Raw genomic sequence first — 17,382 nt, 5'->3', positions numbered from 1 at the left:
CTACTACTCTACTACTCTACTGCTCTACTACTCTACTGCTCTACTGCTCTACTACTCTACTACTCTACTGCTCTACTACTCTACTACTCTACTACTCTACTACTCTACTACTCTACTACTCTACTACTCTACTACTCTACTGCTCTACTGCTCTACTGATCTACTACTCTACTGCTCTACTGCTCTACTACTCTACTACTCTACTACTCTACTACTCTACTACTCTACTGCTCTACTACTCTACTGCTCTACTGCTCTACTACTCTACTACTCTACTGCTCTACTGCTCTACTGCTCCATCCCCCCAACTTACATCACATCCTCGGATGGCGTCCATGGCCAGCAGGTCATTTCCGTGGCGCAGCTGGAACTTAACCATCTCCTCTGCGGTGCGGAGGTCAGAGAGCTCCTGTTCCTGGGACTGACCACACTCCTTGATCAGGTCCTTCAGCAGCAGGGCGTACTTAGACATCCTCTGGATAGGCTTCAGCAGGTAGGACGCCAGGTCCATCTTATCACCCAGCTCCAACTGCTTGTTCTGGGGAGACAGACGGGTTAGAGGTCAGAGGGTAGAGGTCAGAGGTCAGGATACATACAGAAAGATAAAACAGACCAACAGACAGGTAGGACACCAGGTCCATCTTAACACCCAGCTCCAACTGGTTGTTCTGGATAGCAGACACACACATAGAGGAGGATGAGAGGGGATGTAGGACTCTGTATGTAGATGTACAATAGCTTTTCTAAATGGGAATTCTGATGTCAATTCAACTCTTCCATTCTACATAGGTAGACGTCCAGTAGCTATGTAAAGTTTGACAATGGGAATTCTAATGTTACTCAGTGTAGAACTAGCGGATATACATTAGTAGCACCCTATATGTTGTTAGGCTCACACAACTTTACAATTAGCCTGTTGCTGTGAAGTAGTTTCATATTGGTTAAAGGTTAGGTCTGGTGTTAGTACAGCTGATCCTAGAATGGTAGTAACCAGAGGCGTTTCAGACGCACCTTAAAGAATCCATTCCCGTGGCTGGTGAGTAGAGCGTCAGACTGAGGCTTGTTCTTGCTGTAGAGAGCGTACATTCCAAACTGATCCTCCTGCACACAGGAATAACAAGTTACCACTCTGACTACAGTCAAACTGATCCTCCTGCACACAGGATTAACAAGTTACCACTCTGACGACAGTCAAACTGATCCTCCTGCACACAGGAATAACAAGTTACCACTCTGACTACAGTCAAACTGATCCTCCTGCACACAGGAATAACAAGTTACCACTCTGACTACAGTCAAACTGATCCTCCTGCACACAGGAATAACAAGTTACCACTCTGACGACAGTCAAACTGATCCTCCTGCACACAGGAATAACAAGTTACCACTCTGACTACAGTCAAACTGATCCTCCTGCACACAGGAATAACAAGTTACCACTCTGACGACAGTCAAACTGATCCTCCTGCACACAGGAATAACAAGTTACCACTCTGACTACAGTCAAACTGATCCTCCTGCACACAGGAATCACAAGTTACCACTCTGACGACAGTCAAACTGATCCTCCTGCACACAGGATTAACAAGTTACCACTCTGACTACAGTCAAACTGATCCTCCTGCACACAGGAATAACAAGTTACCACTCTGACTACAGTCAAACTGATCCTCCTGCACACAGGAATAACAAGTTACCACTCTGACGACAGTCAAACTGATCCTCCTGCACACAGGAATAACAAGTTACCACTCTGACTACAGTCAAACTGATCCTCCTGCACACAGGAATAACAAGTTACCACTCTGACGACAGTCAAACTGATCCTCCTGCACACAGGAATAACAAGTTACCACTCTGACTACAGTCAAACTGATCCTCCTGCACACAGGAATAACAAGTTACCACTCTGACTACAGTCAAACTGATCCTCCTGCACACAGGAATAACAAGTTACCACTCTGACTACAGTCAAACTGATCCTCCTGCACACAGGATTAACAAGTTACCACTCTGACGACAGTCAAACTGATCCTCCTGCACACAGGAATAACAAGTTACCACTCTGACTACAGTCAAACTGATCCTCCTGCACACAGGATTAACAAGTTACCACTCTGACGACAGTCAAACTGATCCTCCTGCACACAGGAATAACAAGTTACCACTCTGACGACAGTCAAACTGATCCTCCTGCACACAGGATTAACAAGTTACCACTCTGACTACAGTCAAACTGATCCTCCTGCACACAGGAATAACAAGTTACCACTCTGACTATAGTCAAACTGATCCTCCTGCACACAGGAATAACAAGTTACCACTCTGACTACAGTCAAACTGATCCTCCTGCACACAGGAATAACAAGTTACCACTCTGACGACAGTCAAACTGATCCTCCTGCACACAGGAATAACAAGTTACCACTCTGACTACAGTCAAACTGATCCTCCTGCACACAGGAATAACAAGTTACCACTCTGACTATAGTCAAACTGATCCTCCTGCACACAGGAATAACAAGTTACCACTCTGACTACAGTCAAACTGATCCTCCTGCACACAGGAATAACAAGTTACCACTCTGACTACAGTCAAACTGATCCTCCTGCACACAGGAATAACAAGTTACCACTCTGACGACAGTCAAACTGATCCTCCTGCACACAGGAATAACAAGTTACCACTCTGACTACAGTCAAACTGATCCTCCTGCACACAGGAATAACAAGTTACCACTCTGACTACAGTCAAACTGATCCTCCTGCACACAGGAATAACAAGTTACCACTCTGACTACAGTCAAACTGATCCTCCTGCACACAGGAATAACAAGTTACCACTCTGACTACAGTCAAACTGATCCTCCTGCACACAGGAATAACAAGTTACCACTCTGACGACAGTCAAACTGATCCTCCTGCACACAGGAATAACAAGTTACCACTCTGACTACAGTCAAACTGATCCTCCTGCACACAGGAATAACAAGTTACCACTCTGACTACAGTCAAAGGTACACACACAGGATGTGTTCCAAATGACACCCTATTCCCTATATAGTGCATTACTTTTGAATAGGGCCCATAGAGAATAAGGTGCATTATTTAGGGAATAGGGTGCCATTTGGGACGCGGAACCGGTGTTCTGCGCTGGGCCTAAACACGGAGACTCATTTAGCTCATGAGGCCTTGATTCCATCAACCAACCATTAGGATTCCATCAACCAACCATTAGAATACCATCAACCAACCACTATAATATTATCAACCAACCATTAGGATACCATCAACCAACCATTAGGATTCCATTAACCAACCATTAGAATACCATCAACCAACCATTAGGATTCCATCAACCAACCATTAGGATTCCATTAACCAACCATTAGAATACCATCAACCAACCACTAGAATATTATCAACCAACCATTAGGATTCCATCAACAATCATTAGGATTCCATCAACCAACCACTAGAATATTATCAACCAACCATTAGGATTCCATCAACCAACCATTAGGATTCCATCAACCAACCATTAGGATTCCATCAACCAACCATTAGAATACCATCAACCAACCATTAGGATTCCAATAACCAACCATTAGGATTCCATTAACCAACCATTAGGATTCCATCAACCAACCATTAGGATACCATTAACCAACCATTAGGATTCCATCAACCAACCATTAGGATTCCATTAACCAACCATTAGGATTCCATCAACCAACCATTAGGATTCCATCAACCAACAATTAGGATTCCATCAACCAACCATTAGGATTCCATCAACCAACCATGAGGATTCCATCAACCAACCATTAGGATTCCATCAACCAACCATTAGGATTCCATCAACCAACCATTAGGATTCCATCAACCAACCATTAGGATTCCATCAACCAACCATTAGGATTCCATCAACCAACCACTAGAATATTATCAACCAACCATTAGGATACCATCAACCAACCACTAGAATACCATCAACCAACCATTAGGATTCCATCAACCAACCATTAGGATTCCATCAACCAACCATTAGAATACCATCAACCAACCACTAGAATACCATCAACCAACCATTAGGATTCCATCAACCAACCACTAGAATACCATCAACCAACCACTAGAATACCATCAACCAACCACTAGAATACCATCAACCAACCATTAGAATACCATCAACCAACCATTAGGATTCCATCAACCAACCACAAGAATACCATCAACCAACCATTAGGATTCCATCAACCAACCACTAGAATACCATCAACCAACCACTAGAATACCATCAACCAACCACTAGAATACCATCAACCAACCATTAGGATTCCATCAACCAACCACTAGAATACCATCAACCAACCACTAGAATACCATCAACCAACCACTAGAATACCATCAACCAACCACTAGAATACCATCAACCAACCATTAGGATTCCATCAACCAACCACTAGAATACCATCAACCAACCACTAGAATACCATCAACCAACCATTAGGATTCCATCAACCAACCATTAGGATTCCATCAACCAACCACTAGAATATTATCAACCAACCATTAGGATACCATCAACCAACCATTAGAATACCATCAACCAACCATTAGAATACCATCAACCAACCACTAGAATATTATCAACCAACCATTAGGATACCATCAACCAACCATTAGAATACCATCAACCAACCATTAGAATACCATCAACCAACCACTAGAATATTATCAACCAACCATTAGGATACCATCAACCAACCATTAGGATTCCATCAACCAACCATTAGAATACCATCAACCAACCACTAGAATATTATCAACCAACCATTAGGATTCCATCAACCAACCATTAGGATTCCATCAACCAACCACTAGAATATTATCAACCAACCATTAGGATACCATCAACCAACCATTAGAATACCATCAACCAACCATTAGAATACCATCAACCAACCACTAGAATATTATCAACCAACCATTAGGATACCATCAACCAACCATTAGGATTCCATTAACCAACCATTAGGATTCCATCAACCAACCATTAGAATATTATCAACCAACCATTGGGATACCATCAACCAACCATTAGGATTCCATCAACCAACCATTAGGATTCCATCAACCAACCATTAGGATTCCATCAACCAACCACTAGAATATTATCAACCAACCATTAGGATTCCATCAACCAACCATTAGGATTCCATCAACCAACCATTAGGATTCCATCAACCAACCATTAGGATTCCATCAACCAACCATTAGGATTCCATCAACCAACCATTAGGATTCCATTAACCAACCATTAGGATTCCATCAACCAACCATTAGGATTCCATCAACCAACCATTAGGATTCCATCAACCAACCATTAGGATTCCATTAACCAACCATTAGGATTCCATTAACCAACCATTAGGATTCCATCAACCAACCATTAGAATACCATCAACCAACCATTAGGATTCCATTAACCAACCATTAGGATTCCATCAACCAACCACTAGAATATTATCAACCAACCATTAGGATACCATCAACCAACCATTAGAATACCATCAACCAACCATTAGAATACCATCAACCAACCACTAGAATATTATCAACCAACCATTAGGATACCATCAACCAACCATTAGAATACCATCAACCAACCATTAGAATACCATCAACCAACCACTAGAATATTATCAACCAACCATTAGGATACCATCAACCAACCATTAGGATTCCATCAACCAACCATTAGAATACCATCAACCAACCACTAGAATATTATCAACCAACCATTAGGATACCATCAACCAACCATTAGGATTCCATTAACCAACCATTAGGATTCCATCAACCAACCATTAGGATTCCATCAACCAACCTAGGATTCCATCAACCAACCATTAGGATACCATCAACCAACCATTAGGATTCCATCAACCAACCATTAGGATTCCATCAACCAACCACTAGAATATTATCAACCAACCATTAGGATACCATCAACCAACCATTAGGATTCCATCAACCAACCATTAGGATTCCATTAACCAACCATTAGGATTCCATTAACCAACCATTAGGATTCCATCAACCAACCATTAGGATTCCATCAACCGACCATTAGGATACCATCAACCAACCATTAGGATTCCATCAACCAACCATTAGGATTCCATTAACCAACCATTAGGATTCCATCAACCAACCATTAGAATACCATCAACCAACCATTAGGATTCCATTAACCAACCATTAGGATTCCATCAACCAACCACTAGAATATTATCAACCAACCATTAGGATACCATCAACCAACCATTAGAATACCATCAACCAACCATTAGAATACCATCAACCAACCACTAGAATATTATCAACCAACCATTAGGATACCATCAACCAACCATTAGAATACCATCAACCAACCATTAGAATACCATCAACCAACCACTAGAATATTATCAACCAACCATTAGGATACCATCAACCAACCATTAGGATTCCATCAACCAACCATTAGAATACCATCAACCAACCACTAGAATATTATCAACCAACCATTAGGATACCATCAACCAACCATTAGGATTCCATTAACCAACCATTAGGATTCCATCAACCAACCATTAGGATTCCATCAACCAACCATTAGGATTCCATCAACCAACCACTAGAATATTATCAACCAACCATTAGGATACCATCAACCAACCATTAGGATTCCATCAACCAACCATTAGGATTCCATTAACCAACCATTAGGATTCCATCAACCAATCATTAGGATTCCATCAACCAACCATTAGGATTCCATCAACCGACCATTAGGATACCATCAACCAACCATTAGGATTCCATCAACCAACCATTAGGATTCCATTAACCAACCATTAGGACTCCATCAACCAACCATTAGGATTCCATTAACCAACCATTAGGATTCCATTAACCAACCATTAGGATTCCATCAACCAACCATTAGGATTCCATTAACCAACCATTAGGATTCCATCAACCAACCATTAGGATTCCATCAACCAACCATTAGAATACCATCAACCAACCATTAGGGTTGCATCAACCAACCATTAGAATATTATCAACCAACCATTAGGATTCCATCAACCAACCATTCGAATACCATCAACCAACCATTAGGGTTCCATCAACCAACCATTAGAATATTATCAACCAACCATTAGGGTTGCATCAACCAACCAATAGGATACCATCAACCAACCATTAGAATACCATCAACCAACCATTAGGGTTGTATCAACCAACCAATAGGATACCATCAACCAACCACTAGAATATTATCAACCAACCATTAGAATACCATCAACCAACCATTAGGGTTGCATCAACCAACCATTAGGATTCCATCAACCAACCATTAGGATTCCATCAGATTTTAACTAAAACCTCAACATATATTGGTTTATAGTTGAGTGAGTTAGGAACCCACCAATAGTAACACATGTTTAAAAGAACATTTTTTATTTTAAGGTAACTGTCCAATAAAAATCCTATTCTGTCAACTCATACCCCGGTCACGTCGTTGACTCGTCTTATACTTGTAGTTGTGGACAAGAGAAAAGGCCTCCGGTAAAAGCCCACCTCAAAACGTCAAATCATTACAAGAGTGTTTGTGTTTTCTTAAGAAAGTTGGTGAACGACAACAGACAGTCCAATATGTAGATCACTCTGCTAGAACTAGGTCACTGGGTTTTAGTGTGTCAGTTCCCAGCCCCAGGGCACTGTGACTCTCTCTTCTCTCTCTCTCTCTCTCTCTCTCTCTCTCTCTCTCTCTCTCTCTCTCTCCCTCCCTCCTCTCTCTCTCTCCCTCCTCTCTCTCTCTCTCCCTCCTCTCTCTCTCTCTCCCTCCTCTCTCTCTCTCTCTCTCTCTCTCTCTCTCTCCCTCCTCTCTCCCTCCTCTCTCTCTCTCTCCTCTTTCTCTCTCTCTCTCTCTCTCTCTCTCTCTCCCTCCTCTCTCCCTCCTCTCTCTCTCTCTCCTCTTTCTCTCTCTCTCTCTCTCTCTCTCTCCCTCCTCTCTCCCTCCTCTCTCTCCCTCCCTCCCTCCCTCCCTCCCTCCCTCCCTCCCTCCCTCCCTCCCTCCCTCCCTCCCTCCCTCCCTCCCTCCCCTTGTTATGTTTCCATACCACTGACTTCCCTACAGGACCTGGACCAGAGATCTGATGAAGGGCCTCATAGACTGAAACATCACAATTGTTCAATCTTTTCAAACTAATATTTAATCAAATCACACTTGTTTTATATATGGAGAGAGTTGCACCTCACATTCATTTGCAGTAGTTTGGGACACATTTTTAGTGACTTCTTTAATGTACGTCTTTAATTCTGTCATAATAATAAAGCATATGGAATGTATCTGGTCTGACTGAGCTGAATATCAACCAGCCTGTCAGAGAGAGGAGGTCATTGGGTCTCTCTAGTGTATTGTCTTGTATTGTGTTTCCAGCAGTGTGCCTGTTTCTAGCCTGAGGCTACAGACTAAAGTCTGTCTGTCTAGGACAGGGATGGGCAACTTTGATGGGTGGTGGGAACCACAACATATCTGATCATCATGAGGGGACACAGTTGCTCACAGTTTGCCATGGGGTGTAGAGAAATGTTGCTGTTTTAAAGCTAGTTTGCTGCTCTGGCTCTAACAGCGCCTAGCAGTACAAAACATTACCCTCATGTTGATGTCTGTGATCCTGGTAAAAAAAAAAAGAGTTGTGCACTCATCTTAAGACTCATGTGTCTGAGGAAGTAGCTGCTGATAGACAGGGGAGAGTCTGTCTGTCTGTCTGTCACCATGACTCATGTGTCTGAGGAAGTAGCTGCTGATAGACAGGGGAGAGTCTGTCTGTCTGTCTGTCTGTCACCATGACTCATGTGTCTGAGGAAGTAGCTGCTGATAGACAGGGGAGAGTCTGTCTGTCTGTCTGTCTGTCACCATGACTCATGTGTCTGAGGAAGTAGCTGCTGATAGACAGGGGAGAGTCTGTCTGTCTGTCTGTCTGTCACCATGACTCATGTGTCTAAGGAAGTAGCTGCTGATAGACAGGGGAGAGTCTGTCTGTCTGTCTGTCTGTCACCATGACTCATGTGTCTGAGGAAGTAGCTGCTGATAGACAGGGGAGAGTCTGTCTGTCTGTCACCATGACTCATGTGTCTGAGGAAGTAGCTGCTGATAGACAGGGGAGAGTCTGTCTGTCTGTCTGTCTGTCTGTCTGTCTGTCTGTCTGTCTGTCTGTCTGTCTGTCTGTCTGTCTGTCACCATGACTCATGTGTCTGAGGAAGTAGCTGCTGATAGACAGGGGAGAGTCTGTCTGTCTGTCTGTCTGTCACCATGACTCATGTGTCTGAGGAAGTAGCTGCTGATAGACAGGGGAGAGTCTGTCTGTCTGTCTGTCTGTCACCATGACTCATGTGTCTGAGGAAGTAGCTGCTGATAGACAGGGGAGAGTCTGTCTGTCTGTCTGTCTGTCACCATGACTCATGTGTCTGAGGAAGTAGCTGCTGATAGACAGGGGAGAGTCTGTCTGTCTGTCTGTCTGTCTGTCACCATGACTCATGTGTCTGAGGAAGTAGCTGCTGATAGACAGGGGAGAGTCTGTCTGTCTGTCTGTCTGTCACCATGACTCATGTGTCTGAGGAAGTAACTGCTGATAGACAGGGGAGAGTCTGTCTGTCTGTCTGTCTGTCACCATGACTCATGTGTCTGAGGAAGTAGCTGCTGATAGACAGGGGAGAGTCTGTCTGTCTGTCTGTCTGTCACCATGACTCATGTGTCTGAGGAAGTAGCTGCTGATAGACAGGGGAGAGTCTGTCTGTCTGTCTGTCTGTCACCATGACTCATGTGTCTGAGGAAGTAGCTGCTGATAGACAGGGGAGAGTCTGTCTGTCTGTCTGTCTGTCACCATGACTCATGTGTCTGAGGAAGTAGCTGCTGATAGACAGGGGAGAGTGTCTGCCTCTCTCTCTCTCTATTCCTCTCCCTGCCTGCCTCTCTCTCTCTCTCCCCCTCCGCCTGCCTGCCTGCCTGCCTGCCTGCCTGCCTGCCTGCCTGCCTGTCTGTCTGTCTGTCTGTCTGTCTGTCTGTCACCATGACTCACGTGTCTGAGGAAGCAGCTGCTGATGGACAGGGGAGAGTGGGCGGAGGCTTCCAGCTCTTTCAGGAAGTACTGGCAGTGGAAGTTACACAGTTTCTCCATGTTGCCAAAGATAATACTGCGTTTCCCCCAGAGATCCTGAGGCAGGTCCAGACGCTCCATCTCTGGGAAGTAGTGCTCGATGACGTAGCTGAGGGAACGCACATACTCCCTCTCTGTGGAGATCATCTCAGCCATGATGTGCTGCACTTTACTGTTGAGGACGGAAGAGACAGAGATCCTATCATTTACTGTTGAGGAGGGAAGAGACAGAGATCCTATCATTTACTGTTTTAGGAGGGAAGAGACAGAGATCCTATCATTTACTGTTGAGGAGGGAAGAGACAGAGATCCTATCATTTACTGTTGAGGAGGGAAGAGACAGAGATCCTATCATTTACTGTTGAGGAGGGAAGAGACAGAGATCCTATAATTTACTGTTGAGGAGGGAAGAGACAGAGATCCTATCATTTACTGTTGAGGAGGGAAGAGACAGAGATCCTATAATTTACTGTTGAGGAGGGAAGAGACAGAGATCCTATAATTTACTGTTGAGGAGGGAAGAGACAGAGATCCTATCATTTACTGTTGAGGAGGGAAGAGACAGAGATCCTATCATTTACTGTTTTAGGAGGGAAGAGACAGAGATCCTATCATTTACTGTTGAGGAGGGAAGAGACAGAGATCCTATCATTTACTGTTGAGGAGGGAAGAGACAGAGATCCTATCATTTACTGTTGAGGAGGGAAGAGACAGAGATCCTATAATTTACTGTTGAGGAGGGAAGAGACAGAGATCCTATCATTTACTGTTGAGGAGGGAAGAGACAGAGATCCTATCATTCAATGAATGAAAGTTTTTCTGACCAAAATGGCAGATTTTTCATTCATGTTGCTAGGAAGGAATAGGGCCCTGGTCTAAAGTAGTGCACTATATAGGGAATAGGGCCATGGTCTAAAGTAGTGCACTATATAGGGAATAGGGCCATGGTCTAAAGTAGTGCACTATGTTGGGAATAGGGTGCCATTTGGAACACAGACAATATTATTTTGTTAATTCAGCTGACAGTGTGTCCTGTAGCCTGGCGGGTACGGCCAGTAACCGAAAGGTTGCTGGATTGAATCCCTGAACTGACAAGGTAAAAATCTGTCGTTTTGCCCCTGAGCAAGGCAGTTAACCCACTGTTCCCCTGAGCAAGGCAGTTAACCCACTGTTCCCCTGAGCAAGGCAGTTAACCCAGTGTTCCCCGGGCGCCGAAGACGTGGACGGTGATTAAGTCAGCCCCCCACCTGCACCTCTCTGATTCAGAGGGGTTGGGTTAAATGAGGAAGACACATTTCAGTTGAATGCATTTAGTTGTACAACTGACTAGGTTTCCCCTTCCCCTCACCTGCTATGCTTCTTTCCATCTCCCTCAGGGTGTCTGGTGGGGGAGGACATGCTGCGGCTGCGTCCCAGCGCCGGGCTCACCACGTCAGGCCTCTGCAGCTTCTTCTCCACCGACACGTTGTTGGCCACCTCCAGCCCCTTGATGTACACCCCTGTGTAGCCATGCAGGTGGCTGGTGTCAACGTGGCCACCGTCCTGCGCCGCCGGCAGCTCATAGCTCAGCGTCTTCTTCATGATCTTCTTGAGCGGCTGTTTGCGGTGCTGGCGGTGCTGGTGGAGTGGCGTCCCAGAGGACGAATAGACAGGCTCCGAGTGGCAGGAGGCGGCCCCCATGGAGTCATTGGTGCAGTCGCTGTCCGTGTCGTCGAACAGAGAGGGGCTCTGCCGCAGCTTGAGGAAGGGGGGGTCTCCCTCTGGGGCGGGGGGGAAGGGGAAGAGGGAGGAGGAGGTGAAGGAGCAGGAAGAGGGGCTCTTATTGTTGTTGGAGGAGAAGTGCCCTGTGGAGTGAGGCTTGGTTTCTTCCTCAAACTCCAGCGACGACACTATGATCCTTGACCCTAGAGTGGGCAGCTCAGGTAAAACAAGGTCCGCTCCAGCAGCCCCTTGCTGCTCCGTGTGAGTGCAGCCCCCCTGTCTGTCTGCAGTCTCTGAAGGGTCTTTGGTTAAATTTCTGGCTTCAGAGTCAGAGGCTGCAGAGTTAGAGGCTGCAGAGTCAGAGGCTGCAGAGTTAGAGGCTGCAGAGTCAGAGGCTGCAGAGTTAGAGGCTGCAGAGTCAGAGGCTGCAGAGTTAGAGGCTGCAGTGTTAGAGGCTGCAGTAACTGCTGCTGTGGCCTGGGCCAGGGTTTCCTCCAGCTGGTTCTTGGTCTGTTGACACTTGGTCCACAGGACGTTCCACTGATGGGTCTGCCGGGGGCTGGCCAGAGGGAGAGAGACAAGGTCAGTGGAAAAAACAGGTGTAGTGTGAAGTTGCCCCAAGACACTCATCTGGGGTAAGTTTTTAATTTCCCCCACTAATGGTGAAGGTTAGGATTGGGGGAGGGGAAGCTGATCCTAGATCTGTACTTAGGGGAAACTGCACCCCAAAGTGAAAAAAGCCCCCTAAATTACTTATTTATTATTTGAAATAAAAACAACAAACAAATAATGCTTAGTAGCAATAATAATATGGCAACTACAGTCTAATAATAATAACTATGAAATAATAATAATAATTACTATGACATAATAATAATAACTATGACAGAATAATAATAATAACTATGACATAATAATAATAATATGGTAACTACAGTCTAATAATAATAACTATGACATAATAATACTATGGTAACTACTGTCTAATAATAATAACTATGACATAATAATACTATGGTAACTACGGTCTAATAATAATAACTATGACATAATAATAATAATAATAACTATGACATAATAATACTATGGTAACTACGGTCTAATAATAATTACTATGACATAATAATAATAATAACTATGACATAATAATAATAATACTATGGTAACTACGGTCTAATAATAATAACTATGACATAATAATACTATGGTAACTACGGTCTAATAATAATTACTATGACATAATAGTTCAGAAAATGCAGTCCTTGTCAATCTGCCGCAATAGGCGACTGCCTAATCCTGCCTAATGAGCGGGCCGGCCGTGGTCCAAGGTTCAATAGGCGACTGCCTAATCCTGCCTAATGAGCGGGCCGGCCGTGGTCCAAGGTTCAATAGGCGACTGCCTAATCCTGCCTAATGAGCGGGCCGGCCGTGGTCCAAGGTTCAATAGGCGACTGCCTAATCCTGCCTAATGAGCGGGCCGGCCGTGGTCCAAGGTTCAATAGGCGACTGCCTAATCCTGCCTAATGAGCGGGCCGGCCGTGGTCCAAGGTTCAATAGGCGACTGCCTAATCCTGCCTAATGAGCGGGCCGGCCGTGGTCCAAGGTTCAATAGGCGACTGCCTAATCCTGCCTAATGAGCGGGCCGGCCGTGGTCCAAGGTTCAATAGGCGACTGCCTAATCCTGCCTAATGAGCGGGCCGGCCGTGGTCCAAGGTTCAATAGGCGACTGCCTAATCCTGCCTAATGAGCGGGCCGGCCGTGGTCCAAGGTTCAATAGGCGACTGCCTAATCCTGCCTAATGAGCGGGCCGGCCGTGGTCCAAGGTTCAATAGGCGACTGCCTAATCCTGCCTAATGAGCGGGCCGGCCGTGGTCCAAGGTTCAATAGGCGACTGCCTAATCCTGCCTAATGAGCGGGCCGGCCGTGGTCCAAGGTTCAATAGGCGACTGCCTAATCCTGCCTAATGAGCGGGCCGGCCGTGGTCCAAGGTTCAATAGGCGACTGCCTAATCCTGCCTAATGAGCGGGCCGGCCGTGGTCCAAGGTTCAATAGGCGACTGCCTAATCCTGCCTAATGAGCGGGCCGGCCGTGGTCCAAGGTTCAATAGGCGACTGCCTAATCCTGCCTAATGAGCGGGCCGGCCGTGGTCCAAGGTTCAATAGGCGACTGCCTAATCCTGCCTAATGAGCGGGCCGGCCGTGGTCCAAGGTTCAATAGGCGACTGCCTAATCCTGCCTAATGAGCGGGCCGGCCGTGGTCCAAGGTTCAATAGGCGACTGCCTAATCCTGCCTAATGAGCGGGCCGGCCGTGGTCCAAGGTTCAATAGGCGACTGCCTAATCCTGCCTAATGAGCGGGCCGGCCGTGGTCCAAGGTTCAATAGGCGACTGCCTAATCCTGCCTAATGAGCGGGCCGGCCGTGGTCCAAGGTTCAATAGGCGACTGCCTAATCCTGCCTAATGAGCGGGCCGGCCGTGGTCCAAGGTTCAATAGGCGACTGCCTAATCCTGCCTAATGAGCGGGCCGGCCGTGGTCCAAGAGGTTTTGATTTGTGTCCTTCTATGAAACCACATTGTTTTCTATTCCTAAAACAGCAATGGCAAGTGGAATCCAAAAAAAGACAAAAAGGCGGCCAATATGATGCAGAAAACTTAACTGAACTTTTCACAATGAAATTAACAAAATTATAGCTATACTATTAGGATGTAGGATCTTATTTGGATCTGCATTAGCTGTTGCTGAAGCTACCCTACTCTTTCCTTTCCTAACCTACCCTATCCTACTTTTTCCTATCCTACCCCATGCTACCCTACCCTAGTCTACCCCATCCTACTCTTTCCTTTCATAGCCTACCCTATTCTACTTGTTCCTATCCTACCCTATCCTACCCTATCCTACCCCATCCTACTCTTTCCTATCCTATCCTACTCTTTCCCATTCTACCCCACCCTACCCTACCATATTTTACCCTACCCTATCCTACTCTTTACTATCCTACCCTATCCTACCCTACTCTTTCTTATCTTATCCTATCCTACTCTTTCCTATGCTACTCTTTCCTACCCTATCCTACACGTTCCTATCCTACCCTATCCTACTCTTTCCTATCCTACCCTATCCTAATCTTTCCTATCCTACCTTATCCTACTCTTTCCTATCCAACCCTATCCTACTCTTTCCTATCCTACCCTATCCTACCCTACCCTATTTAACCCTACCCTACTCTTTCCTAGCCTATCCTACCCTACTATTTCCTATCTTACCCTATCCTACTCTTTCCTATCCTACTCTTTCCTACCCTATCCTACACTTTCCTATCCTACCCTACTCTTTCCTATCCTACCCTATCCTAATATTTCATATATTACCCTATCCTACTCTTTCCTATGCTACTCTTTCATACCCTATCCTACACTTTCCTATCCTACCCTATCCTACTCTTTCCTATCCAACCCTATCCTAGCCTTCTCTTTCCTATCCAACCCTATCATAGCCTACTCTTTCCTATTCTACCCTTATCCTACTCTTTCCTATCCTATCCTACTCTTTCTTATCCTACCCTATCCTACTCTTTCCTATGCTACCCTATCCTACTCTTTCCTATTCTGTACTACTCTTTCCTAGCCTATCCTACCCTATCCTAATCTACTCTTTCCTATCATACCCTATCCTACCCTATCCCACCCCATCTTACTCTTTCCTATCCCATCCTGCTCTTTCCTGTCCTACCCTGTGCTATTCTTTCCTATCCTATCCTACCCTACTCTTTCTAATCCTACCCTATCCTATTCTACTCTTTCCTATCCTACCCTACCCCACCCTAACCTACCCCATCCTACTCTTTCCTATCCTACCCCATCCTACTCTTTCCCATCCCATCCTACCCTACCTTATCCTATCCTACCCTACCCAACCCTACCCCACCCTATCCTTCCCCAGCCTATCTTACAGCAGGCGGTATACCTGTCCAAGGACAAGACCATATCATTGAGGGAGCTGAAGTTGTCCAGGGAGAATGTGGAGGCCTCCATCTGATAGTCCTGGAGGATCTCAAGTACTGCAGGAGGGAGGCTCACACCACTGCTCTCCAGGTTCAGCTGCCGGAGGTAGTCCTGGCAGTGCTCCATCCACTGGTTAGCCTGCAGGACAGGACGGATAGTACGTAGAAATAGAATTAGAACAGACACTGAGTGGACAAAACATTAGGAACACCTGCTCTTTCAATGACACAGACTGACCAGGTGAATCCAGGTGAAATCTATGATCCCTTATTGATGTCACTTTGTTAAATCCACTTCAATCAGTGGAGATGAAGGGGAGGAGACCTGGTTAAAGGAGGATTTTTAAGCCTTGAGACCATTAGAGACATGGCTTGTGTATGTGTTCCATTCAGAGGGTGAATGGGCAAGACAACATATTTATAAGTGCCTTTGAACGGGATGTGGTAGTAGGTGTCAGGCCCCCCGGTTTACGTCATGAACTGTAACACTGCTGGGGTTTTCATGCTCAACAGATTCCACTGTATCAAGGAGAGTCCACCAACCAAAGGACATCCAGCCAACTTGCCACAACTGTGGGAAGCATTGGAGTCAACATGGGCCAGCATCCCTGTGGAACGCTTTGGACACCTTGTAGACTCCATGCCCTGATGAACTGAGGCTGTTCTGAGGGTAAAAGGGGGGATGCAACTCAATATTAGGAAGGTGTTCTTAATGTTTTGTACACTCAGTGTATATGATTGATATAATGTATAAAATATGTATCTATTATATCTATCAATAGGTCAAGGTTCAAACACAGCAGCATAGTAAGGAGGATCAACCCGTACAGTATTCTGTGTCATAAGTGGCTCCCTATTCCCTATTTGACCAGGATTCATAGCGCCATTTGGGATGCAGCCCAAGACACCTCGATCACATCCTTTTCCCTCAATCTCTCTTGCTTGATAAATAAATGAAGAATGGGAAATGATCCTGGGTCTGTCTTTACCGAGCCGTAGAACACGTAGAGGTTGGTGAGGATGTCTAGCTGGTTCTTCCTCCTCTCCACTCTGCCCAGGATGGATCCCAGGTGCTGTTTGAAGTCCAGCAAGGCCGAGCTGGGCAGAGACTCCCCTGACTGCCTGACCAGCAGTAAACCCTGCTTCTGCTGCTGCTGTACGTAGACAGAGAGGAGAGGATCATGGGAAATGGAGTTTATAAGAGTCTTAGAAGCAGTTTTTAAAGCAAAAAACAACAAGTCAGGAAGAAATGTACAATGTTTAAACTTACAACTGACTCCTCAAAGAACTGTTCCAAACTCTGCCTCATGTCTTTGACCGTAGCCAGAGAGAGAGGAAGAGAGTCCAGGGCAGTGAGGTGCTTCTCTCCTTCCACACTGAACCATACTTTGATCTGGAGCGAGAGACGGAAGGAGATGGGATGTAAGGCTTTTGTATAATACGCTAACATCCAATACTTTAGAAT

The 17,382-nt window shown here is 45.4% G+C and overlaps 1 protein-coding gene across 1 annotated transcript in view; it reads right to left on the bottom strand.

Annotated features, from left to right (window-relative positions):
• Positions 1-17,382, bottom strand: part of plekhg4b (pleckstrin homology domain containing, family G (with RhoGef domain) member 4B) — an 85,593-nt gene that overhangs the window by 15,024 nt on the left and 53,187 nt on the right. The window contains exons 12-18 of the mRNA XM_090186994.1: positions 17,188-17,310; positions 16,907-17,071; positions 15,881-16,056; positions 11,566-12,477; positions 10,140-10,389; positions 1,012-1,101; positions 314-538 (exon numbers count right to left, since the gene is read on the bottom strand). Of these exons, the coding sequence (XP_090043120.1) occupies positions 314-538; positions 1,012-1,101; positions 10,140-10,389; positions 11,566-12,477; positions 15,881-16,056; positions 16,907-17,071; positions 17,188-17,310 (1,941 nt within the window). The remainder of the gene's footprint in view (positions 1-313; positions 539-1,011; positions 1,102-10,139; positions 10,390-11,565; positions 12,478-15,880; positions 16,057-16,906; positions 17,072-17,187; positions 17,311-17,382) is intronic.

Source organism: Oncorhynchus mykiss, chromosome 2, assembly GCF_057628025.1.
Source record: "Oncorhynchus mykiss isolate SJ-2025 chromosome 2, ASM5762802v1, whole genome shotgun sequence".
Classification (NCBI taxonomy): domain Eukaryota; kingdom Metazoa; phylum Chordata; class Actinopteri; order Salmoniformes; family Salmonidae; genus Oncorhynchus; species Oncorhynchus mykiss.
Note: the sequence above shows the minus strand (reverse complement) of the source record. Positions and strands in the feature narration are given on the sequence as shown.